This window comes from Micrasema longulum, unplaced genomic scaffold (genome assembly GCF_059751315.1).
Source record: "Micrasema longulum isolate JH-2025_06_02 unplaced genomic scaffold, ASM5975131v1 h1tg002061l, whole genome shotgun sequence".
In the NCBI taxonomy this organism is placed as follows: Eukaryota; Metazoa; Arthropoda; class Insecta; order Trichoptera; family Brachycentridae; genus Micrasema; species Micrasema longulum.
Window position 1 is genome coordinate 7,222 of NW_028279228.1, and position 11,168 is coordinate 18,389.

The following is an 11,168-nucleotide window of genomic DNA, read 5'->3' on the forward strand; positions in this document are numbered from 1 at the left end:
TCACAAAAGTGCTATTATCTCAGTTTCGCTTTTCTATGGCTGGCTGCTTTCTGTATAACTACGTTCAATTGTTCCTTGGGGCAGATTAGGTCAGATCAAAATGGCATGTTAAGGTCGTCTATTTAATCTCCATATTCAGAGAAACTGATTTTCAATTCAATTTGTAACTGTAATTTACCACAAGTATAATTGTTTTAGATGTTAACACCACATTTATATTAGATATTAACACCGCGGCTATTTATCTAACCGAACTCAAAAATAAGGACAGCGAATTAAAACACGTTGCTTTTTCCAAAAAACGTTTATTTAACTTCCAAAAATATCGTACATACCGTCATTCTTTACATGATTCGAAACATGGATATAATAATGCCGTACGTAAGTATACTTCGCATTGTTGATCCGACATTATTTCTTTGCAAGACCAAAAGATTACATGCCCCTTAAGTGCTTGGCCATAGTGGCGAGCGTTTGAGGCGCGGTGCGGGCGCGGTATGCGGCGCCTTGCCGCGCCCGCGCGCTCACTATGGACACTACACTTGTTTACCATATGTTTGAGTTCACCGCGCCCGCGCCGCGCCGCAAACGCTTCCCTACTATGGCGGAGCACTTAGCATGTACGAAATCTTAAATCGTCAAATCGTCCAATCTTTTCCGCCGATTTTCATGAAAATGCGGTACAAGAAAGACGCAATAAGATATTTTCACAAATCGGAAATTACGTTAAAAATCTATTAAAGATTTAAAAGGAATTGTTGTTTTTTAAAATGAGGTTTTTTACACATTTTTGGTTGAAAAGGCTTCAAAATCCCAAACATTTTTTTTTGTTTTAATCAAAATGTATGATTTATGATAATTCGGTTAAGATTTTTTAAATGTGGTAAACGACATTTAATTGAATTCTGTTTTACTCGTGTTATAAGTCCGTGAGAAAAAATGAGATCATATATGAGAAATTATCCCATAGAATACATTGCCAAGAAAAGGGTTAAAAATAATAATCAAATAAAGAGAAATGACCCCATAGTGTACAAATCCGGGACTAAGGAAAATATTGACCGATTAGGTTATTTGACGATTTCGTTCGTGATAAGGTCCTAGTTAAGTTTTTAAAAAAATAGTCAAATAAACAATGCCTTGTACATTACACGTAAGGCGAGAATTATATTTTTTTTCTAGGATACTTTGTAATATAATGTTTGTCTATTTCTAATAAATGAAACACTTTGTTTCTAACAACATAGTCTTGCGGCTTATATCACAGTGGCGCTTGACCATCAGCTACGGTTTTATAAATCTTATTATGAAGGATGATGAAATGTGAAATTCCACAGAATTTGAGCGAATATTCATGTTTTTTTTTATTCATGGATAATTAATCATTGTATTCAATAAATGTTTATGCCTACATACGATTGCATGCATACTGTCAAATAGTCGGATTTATAGCATAAGTGAATTTACCGCATAACATTTTCAGTAAGTACTTTATAATCTTGATTTATGATGATATAATTTTTCGTCGAATCATCAGTCATCAGTAAAAAAACATTAGTAATATTTTGCTGTTTTATTTAAATGAATACCCGCTTCATTGAAAACATGATAATTTAGTAAAAAGCATTTGGTAAGATTCGGTTATAAAACCATTAATCATATACCTATTTCAACCGCATCAAAAAACTGTCCAATAATCTCAACACTCACTTTTTCAACATTTTAAATATAAATGTACAAAACGGTATTATAGTTTTATTTAAGTCGTATTTTGCAAAACTGGCCACACACATACAAGTTTGATCAATATGTCAAATAAAATATACAATTGAGTATGTTCGCGGTTAAAAATTATATTAAAGATATCAGGGCTCCATCTATGATATTGCAAACTATTAACCAGAAACTCGAAACCCGTGTGCGCAATCGGCCAATAGATTCTTTAACTTCCCATATGTACGAAATTGTGACGAAACAAACGCAATCGCAAGTAGTTTCATACAGATCAGAATTTAAGAAAACGATAGAACGATTAGGCGATTTCGCATATGCTTAAGTACTTATGCTACATGGCCAGTTGACGATGTTTATTCGTTTGACAAAATGTGATTTGGATAATTAGGATGAAATGAACGGCAACGTGAGACGAGGACGACCAAGGAAGACGTGGCATGATCAGATAAACCAAAATCTTAAGTCTGGTCATGTCAAAAGCAGACAGAACCGAACAGCATGTATGACAAGATGTATGAATGAGGAAGAGGCTAAGATTGTATGCCAGGATAGACGTGTGTGGCGGTCCATTCTCTCTGCCTACCCCAACGGGGAAATGGCGTGATGGTAGTAGTAGGATGAAGGTAGTCCGACTGACTCCGGAGTATTTTTAATGCTGCTTTCTTATTGCTTAATTCACTAATGAGGGAGTGTAGCGGTTTTTTAATTAAAAAAAAATGTTAATAGACTATCGAACTTAAGCCAAAATTTCATAAAAAAATTGCATCGTATTATCAACGCTATGATACGTCACAAGTTCTCTTCGGTGAGTTCTGCTGATTGGTAAATTGGCTTACCGTGAACCGGAAATCTATCACAGCACTCTATTATTAAGAACTAGTGATTTCGTTCAAAGCAGTTCATTTTTATTATTTTTTTCATCCATTTCAAGAAACTTCGCCATATAATTTAATGCTCTAATTTTTACCTCGCGCAAGAAAACATTTTTTACATCCTATTTCCCGTAGCACTGAACTTCCTAATTACTAAATTCGGGTTGAGCAAAACGAGAAAAATGGTTTACCGTGCGCACTATCAAATGCCGCACAGTGGGGCAGGATCCAATTTAACCTGGCCAAAAGTCTATTCATGTTTTTTTTAAAGTAAATTATGCTACAATAATTATTTAATAACAAAAGAAACAATTTAAAATTACATGTTATATGTTTTTTTTTAATTCTGTGAAGAAGTTATATAATTACAAGAACATATAAAATTATAATCATACTTAATTCAAATTGTCAATCATTCGAATATTAATTAGTTTTTGAGAATGTTTCTAAAGATGAAGAATGACAGTTGAAGTCGCTGAGTGGAGATTTGATGCATCGGAGTCTTTTTAATACTCAAATCGTTGCCTATATTGACATTATCCCGATCCCTTACAATCCCATTTAGATATCAAATGACTTTCGTATATATATTTTTTAATTGAACGTTTTTAGTACATCATTCTTAGAAAGCAGCAATTGTTTACGAGTGATTTTCAGCAACTTTTAACAATTTACTTCAGCAGAAGTAAAAGTGATGGTGATTGCACTTTTATCGAAATATCGTCTTTTAGCTTTCTGCACAATTTTGTAAGATGGAAATATACATTCCTTATATGATCTTATAATATTATATTGATGTCTCGTTAACTTGGCTTCCACTATCACAAAAAGAGCTTCATCAACCGTCAGCCGTTGTATTTTACATTTTTCGTGCGCTTTAAGTGATTTCCTGCTCTTTTTGCCGTTGTAAAACTACTTTTTTAATGCAATTTTGACGCTTTAACTATTATGTATTCATTTTTGTTGCAAAGTACCAACTGTTTTAGATTTGCGCCTCTTCGACAGCTCACTACTTTCAGAAAATTCAGTAGTCGGGCGGCTTTGAGAATTTGCTGAGAAAATGTGAATTTTGTCTGAGATGTAACGTTCTGCTTTTTCAGGCAATTTAAAAAGTCAATGAAATATTTCATTAAAAACTGCTATCGGCTATTACATGTTCTATTGACTAGATCTCTTCACAATGTCGTATCAAAACTCTTGTCTTATTATATCGCTTGATTTTACGGGAGCGATAATAAAGGACGTGTAAACTCCGCGATAGGTAGTTTTCGATTGACTTAGTTTCGCGACGCGTTAATTAGAGGAAAACGGGGGATATGTGTTTGTCCGCTAATCGGTAAATAATACGAAATTATTATTTTAGAATACGACATTTGACCAGATTGCTCATACCGGGACCCTTATGTGCGCCGCGCCGTCTCATAGTCGATGAATTTCTTTTAATGCTGAAGAAGATAGGATATGAAATTATAAATACGATCTTTACAAAGATTACTCGAGTTTACATTTCGGTGGAACCAAAGTATCTATTGTATAGTAATTGTTAACTTGCAAATTTGGCTATATTGCCTTTAGTATGTGCATGTTTAAGTTTACTTTGCAATATACGACTGTATTAATAACTATTATTTATAATGGCTGTCTTATAACCTCTCGACTTCTATAATTTCTATTTCTGTACATTTGTGTCCATTCAACTACTATTGGCTAAAATTATCCCCGATTTCATCATAGTCGATCTTAAAATCAAACCAATATCAGAGTACTACTTTCAAGTAGTACATTTCATGACATCGTACTATTTGTTTAAAATAAGCGTAGAAGTTTTATTATTTGTTATCAATTTTTCATGCTACCGTATTTTTCGGACCATAAGACGCACTTTTCTAACTCAGAAAATTCAACCAAAAAATAGGGTGCGTCTTATGGTCCGATGCGTCTCACCGTCCAAAATTTTTTTTTTTCTAAAAGTTTATAGATAAATTTTAGAGTGCGTCTTATCGTCCGCAAAATACGGTAACCACAGCACTACTAAACAAATACACTAAGCAAATAATACAAAATTACGATTACAGGTTATAAATGTAAAATAGGCAGGTTACAAATACTGTCAAATTGTAATTGTTTTTAAAATATCAAAATTTTCATTACTTTTTATCAACGAAAAAAAAGTTAGTTATAGGATACATTTTGTATGGAAATGGATCACACTCGTTTTATATTTTTAACAAAACAAATCGTAAGAAAATATTTACGCCAAAGTAGTGGAATAGGCACGATGCGCCGTACATTACAATTTAAGCATATGGAAACATATTTGATTAAGTTTAATGAATATACATTCTATGAAATAAGTAACACAAATAAAAAAACAATCAAATGCTGGATTCATCTTACCATAAAAACTAATATCTCATTTAACTATATTTTATTTGGAAAAAAAACAGCCAATTCCAAGATTAATTATATTATTATTTACTAAACATATACATGAGCTTTAATATTATATAGTCATTAAAATATACTCAATGTTACACAGCCTAGTGCATTAATATTCCGGGTCAATTGAGTTCATTGCAAATAATCCAAATAAAATGTGTACCAGCACTGACCAAAAAGGCATATATTTTGTCCTATTTGGTTGCTTTTGGCTATTTAAGTGAAAAAAATATTATATATTACATTATGAATAGTAAAACAATTTATTTATTTTTAAAAACATTTTTCGCAATGGTACCGACACCCCCGATCGATTCTCAACATTAATGCACTAGATCGCACTATACGCTGTATATATATTTATTTAAACAGAATATAGGTACACTTCACATTTGTTATTTAATTTATGGATTATTATTTGCTAATAAATACAATTTGTTTAACAAGGATATAATTAAACAGGCTCTAAAGTCAAAATCCAAATACAGAGAGTAAAAAAGTTTGAGAACATATGATCTCAAAATTTGATAATTAAAACAGTGTACATACATATATTTTAAAAATATCTTCATAATAATACCTATATGTCAAAAATATATACAATCTTAAAAATGTATCGGTTCAACACAGTTTTGTCTTTATATAGATTGACTTGTTCCGTTTTGCGATTGTATAAATCACATATTGAATTTTTTTTAAAATTATTATTATCATATTCAAAACAGAAAAATGTGTTCATCCGTGAATAATTATTTAAAAAAAAACAGCGATAATCTTAAGTGAACCTGTCGTCGCCACCATAAACGGTAAGTTTCTACGCAAAAGTATTGAAAATATGGCCAAACGATTTAGATACAATTAACACAGCCAGCATCTTAAAGTTTGAACACTTGTGTAAGTCTGTATGTCAGTAAGCGGGTGTTCAAGGCCTCTTGGGGGCCTCGGGCAGGGGGCGGTTGGCCATGCGCGCGGCCGCGGGCGGCGGCGGCGGCGCGATGCGCTCCCCGATCGCGCGCAGGAAGCTGAGCGGGCGCGAGCCCTGGCCCAGCAGGTCGGGCATGGCGCGCGCCTCGCCCGGCAGCTCGGCGTACACGGGCTGCGCGCGGTCCCGCGGCTCCAGGTACTCGGGGCTGAGCGCCGGCCCGAAGGGCGCCAGCCGCTCCAGGGATGGCGTCCTCGTGCCGACGCTGACCATCACCTTGTTGTGCCGCACGGGCGCCTGGATCACGTCGTACAGATTGTCGCGGTCCTCGAACGCCGGGGCGACGTTCGTGTTGCAACACTCCTCTACCTTTATGAGATCGTAGAGATGCTCGATCATCTCCCTAGCCTCGCTGTAGTTCTCCGGGTCGTCCAACTTCTCTCTGAGACTCTCCAGAAGTTCCTTGGTCAGCTCTTCGGGTAGAGTTTGGGTCGCTTTGTCACACATAGCGACGGGGTGGTCGGTGAAGTTCTCCAGATCGATAGCGCCGCTGAGGGCTCTCGTATCATTCAGCCGATGGCTTTCCGTGTATTCGTTGATGGACAGGCGAGATATGGAACGGGCTGTATCCACCCCGTATACGTTGCACCTGTCGAACAAGGACACGCAGCAATTGTTGGACGAAATTATTGCATTTTTTACATCAGTGCAGTATCCTTTTCGCCTGGCGTACTGGATTAACTTCGCCAATATAAAAATGAACGCCGCAGTGAGGGCGATGGCCAGGAGAGATATTAGTAGTATTTTAACTCTACTATCCATATCATCATCATCGACTTCGTGGTTTCTTCTGTTCTGAAATTTAGTATTTTTAATTTCATCGACTAGCGAAACGTTCGTTGCGTTAGAATAAGTACAGTTGATGGATTTGTTGTTTCCGCAGAGAGCGAGAGTGTAGTTTGTCATCTGCATGTTTCCTTCAGTCAGGACGTTGAGGCAGTGCGCGATATGAGGGTTGCTAGTGGAGCAGTAGCTGTTGTTCATTATCGTCTTCACCGCGGCGAGGTTCTGGCCGAACACTTGCAATAACCACTTGTCCATGGAGCAGCTACATTCCTGCAGGAAATAATTGTTCGTGTACACCACTACAGGAAGCACTGCTTGTACGTCGCTAATGAATTTAAGGCTTCCAGGGGAGACTTTCATCAGCAGATTATCGACGAACGAGAACTGTCCGTTGTTGTTGTAGTTCGCACTGACAAAGGCTCCCGGTTCTAGACGATTGAACAAATTTCTCTCTATCCGCATGACATCCCATTCCTGCAGTTCGAAGCCATCCATCCTCACTAGTTCAAATTCGTTATCGGTTATAACGACTGTAGCAGCTTTAGAGTTGCAGGCTCCCCTGGCTACTTCCCTGATGCTAAAATTAAGAAGTAAAAATAACTTCAATAGTACATAAAAACAATAAAAGGAAATAAAAGGAAGACATATTGTTTAACCTTTTAAAACATCGAAACTAAATACAGCATTTTAATTGTAAAAATAGGTACTCTGCATAAACACACAGTAGTTTATATAAATACAAAATTAACGTTTTATTATCGCAAGAATTATCGACCAAATTATAGATTTTTTCCTGGCAATATATTTGATGGAAAAGAGTTCTAAAATGTATAAATTGCAATTTCAACAATAATGTATACTTAAGGGAAATATTGATTTAATTGTGTTATTTTTACAGATATGCAATTTGAAATGTAGTTCACGGTTTAAGTTACAAGGGAAATTTGTTTGTATTATTCACTTACAAGCAATTTTTGATGTATAAAGCTTGTGCCGATGAGAGTAAGGCTTCACTTTCAAACAAGCGTACAGTGCAGTCAGAGAATTCAATCTTGTTGATGAGGCACTTCTGCGGGAAAGCACCCTTGAGGATTTTTCCAAATGTGGAATTTATGGCTATGACAGCGTTGTAGAGCATCCCGTTAAAAGCATTGGGATGAATCGTCTCGATGTTGGCTCTGTGGAATCGGATCTCAGCTACGCTCGTACCGAACGTGGAACTGGGCAAGGCTGCGGAAGTGACGTTGTTGAAGATTATCTGTAACAAAAGAAGACTCGGTTTGCACAAGGACAAACGATTTCACAGATTTCCCGAGACATTCAGCATGTACGAAATCGTCCCATCCCAGACTCGAATGTGTATCAATCTAATAAAGATCTCTTCTCCGTGCGCCGTGTCGGGTAGCGATCACTGCGGTGAATGCCACACAGGCTACTAGAGTATTTGTATTAAACATCAAAGCTAAAACGGCAATTGTTTAAAGGTTGATATGAATCAGAATATCGTAAAGATAGGCTACTTGGTCGGTTTGACGATTTCACAGTTTTCACACACGATTTAGACGTAAAAAACAAAGCTGTTAAACAAATAAAGAAAGAAATTTGGAATTCTACGCATTTACAAGTGCTTATAATATTAATAGTTTAACAGTAATATTCATCATTCTGGCCGTTCAATATATACATTAATTTTTAATTTGCCATAGTATTTTGTTTTTTTAAATATTAATATTTGCGTTTATGATTTACACAAATATTTCCATTTGGGGATCATTTTCAACGAGTTCTAAATAACCCACCATTAGAACATAGGAATCTGGTTGTGGCAGAGCGAGCTTCGAACCTCGGGTATCTTTTCTGATTCTACCTCGGACAGAACCTCGTGTAGTTTGTTATGTTTATTAACAGGCCTGCGCTGCTATTCTGAACCGCTCTCGCGGCCATTTACATGATTTACGTACAAAATACGCGAGATAAAACTTTTTCTACGGCCGCGAGAGCGTAGTAGTAAACTATATTTTACCCGCGGCTTCACTCGCGTGGTATTAGTGATAAGTTAATTAATTAGTTTTGTCGTTTAACATTTTTTTCTCTTAATAAACTGAGATGATTATTATATTTTATTCTATTTTTGCACAACAACAGGCCATGAGGCCCAATTACAGTGTTAAATTACATTACAAAACACCCAGGCTTGAGAAAAATCACATTGAATTTTTCTGTTCTCGCCGGGAATCGAACCCGGAACCTTCCGTGAGTGAGTCAAGCGTTTTAACCACTACGCCACGGAGACCGCCAATTATTCGGGATTAAAAGCAGCCTGTAAAAAACGACTATCTGTTAGTCTATGGCGACGCAGCATTGTTATTCTGTTTTAAAATTAATTCATTTTTCCACTAGATTTTTACCGAGGGAGTGATATATTTTTTCCAGATCAAAAGCACCTTATGATACTTGTTAGCTCTCCGGCTATACGTAAAAGATCACGTCGAAAGAAACACAAACAAACAGACAAATACACTTTTGCATTTATAATATTAGTATGGATTATTGCCGTTCAACTGATGTCTTACCTTTGTAACTGGTCCACGTGTCCCCGGTTTCTTGTCCAAAACGAATGTTCCATTACTCAGATCCAAGCTGGCGACATCGTTGATGCTAATCTCTACCAACCAGAAAAATGCCTTCTTGTGGAGGATCACGTTTTCACACCTGGATATGTTAACTGTGGTAGGCCCTTCAATGCACAACAAAACAAAACACGCTTCAGAAATAATTCAAAACAAAATAAGAAAATAATATTTGATTTAAGACAACATATTCCTTTAACGCAATAAAAATAAGAAAATAATTCAGATGTGACGTCAGAAGCAAAATACGATAAACATTAATACATATTAGATTTATCTTGCTAGTAAAATTAACTTGTTAGTGAACCAGAAGCAATGATTTTATCTAACTATAAAACCAATAATGCAAGTACTGTAAATACATTAAAAGATTGGAAAAAAAATCAGTCGCATTTACATGACAAAACACAAAGACATTAATATCAGGTTTCGTCATAACCAGTCCTGCAGTGTGATCCGGAGGCTTTCTGCGCCCCAAAGAGAGTTCAGAATCGCACTGCTGAACATGCCAGTTACGACGGAATCCGATGGCGGGTAAAATTCTGAAAGTTGTCAAATCTTAAAACAGATTTTTTTCAATAGAAAAAAAATGCGCAAGTTGCTTAGTAAATACACGCAAGTTGCCAATGTAAAAATATGCAAGTATCAAGATTACCCTTAGTATTTATTTTAGGGATTACCCTTAGTATTTATTTAATTTAGGGTAAAAAATTCTTATTATTTTGATTTTAAAAAGCAATAACAAAGAAACCAAATTACGCAGAGTACAAACATATGTTTTGATGTAACATTTAATTTTGATTATGTCTAAATATTTTTTGTGTCCATATTTAGCGGTATGTTTAGATTAGTTTTTAAATCGTATACGCATATTGAAAGCTCCGCCCCACCCACACACATACCCGGATCAGAGGTCTTACATTGCAAAGACAACATTTAAGCTTCAATGGAACGGTTAATTTTATTTTTTTTAATATTCTTTGTTTACAAAAGATTTGTGTTATTTAGAATTTCGATTTACTACTTTCAATGCCCAATCACCGTCAGTGCACGTCAGTATATATTATAGTCAATTTGTATGTCACCCTCGATCTAATTTTCCCAATTCTGACGGCGATAGGGTATGTTTGTTCATTAGCTTGTATACGCATTTTCAGAAAATTCGTGTTCGTTCATTCGCACGCATATATATTCGGCAATCGGTAGACGTCGCTGGGTTCGCTCGCAAGGACAAGAGCCAAGCTCACCTTTGGCGTTCTTGAAGGCGTCCGTGTCCACGGTGACGTAGGGGCTGGTAGAGATCGTGAGGAGCAAGTGCGGCCCGCCCAGCTCCAGGAAGGCGTGCGGCTCCACGTGCACGCGCGGCACGCCGGACACGCTGAGGAGCACGAGGTCCGACTTGTTGCTAAAACTCAACGCGCCCAGCACGAGTTCCCGCCCGCCGGAAATCGTCACCTCGTACGCGTTGGAAGGTAGCGAGACATCGCTGAGGGCCACGTGCTAAAACAAATAAACTAAACTATATCATTACAGCACAATACATTTTCTAATCAAACAATATGGACATGTAGCTCAATCACAGATATTTATCGTCGTCGATTAAAAGTCCTTCAGCAATTTAACTGATCACAATGGAAGTGGACAGCGATAATGAACTCGCGCGTGCGCATTTGAAAGATTAGTATATCGTGGTAACGTGGACAAACGATAAACGTCAAAGTCAAC

At 36.6% G+C, this 11,168-nt stretch overlaps 1 protein-coding gene across 1 annotated transcript; it reads right to left on the minus strand.

The window, feature by feature from the left end:
- Window positions 1-289: 289 nt before the first annotated feature.
- On the minus strand, window positions 290-10,943 carry LOC148273166 (uncharacterized; the record flags this gene model as incomplete). Its single annotated transcript, XM_088239068.1, has 4 exons — window positions 290-7,390; window positions 7,779-8,071; window positions 9,387-9,550; window positions 10,691-10,943. Coding segments are annotated over 4 exons (2,133 nt in total), but the record flags the coding sequence as incomplete, so codon positions are not given.
- Window positions 10,944-11,168: the final 225 nt, after the last annotated feature.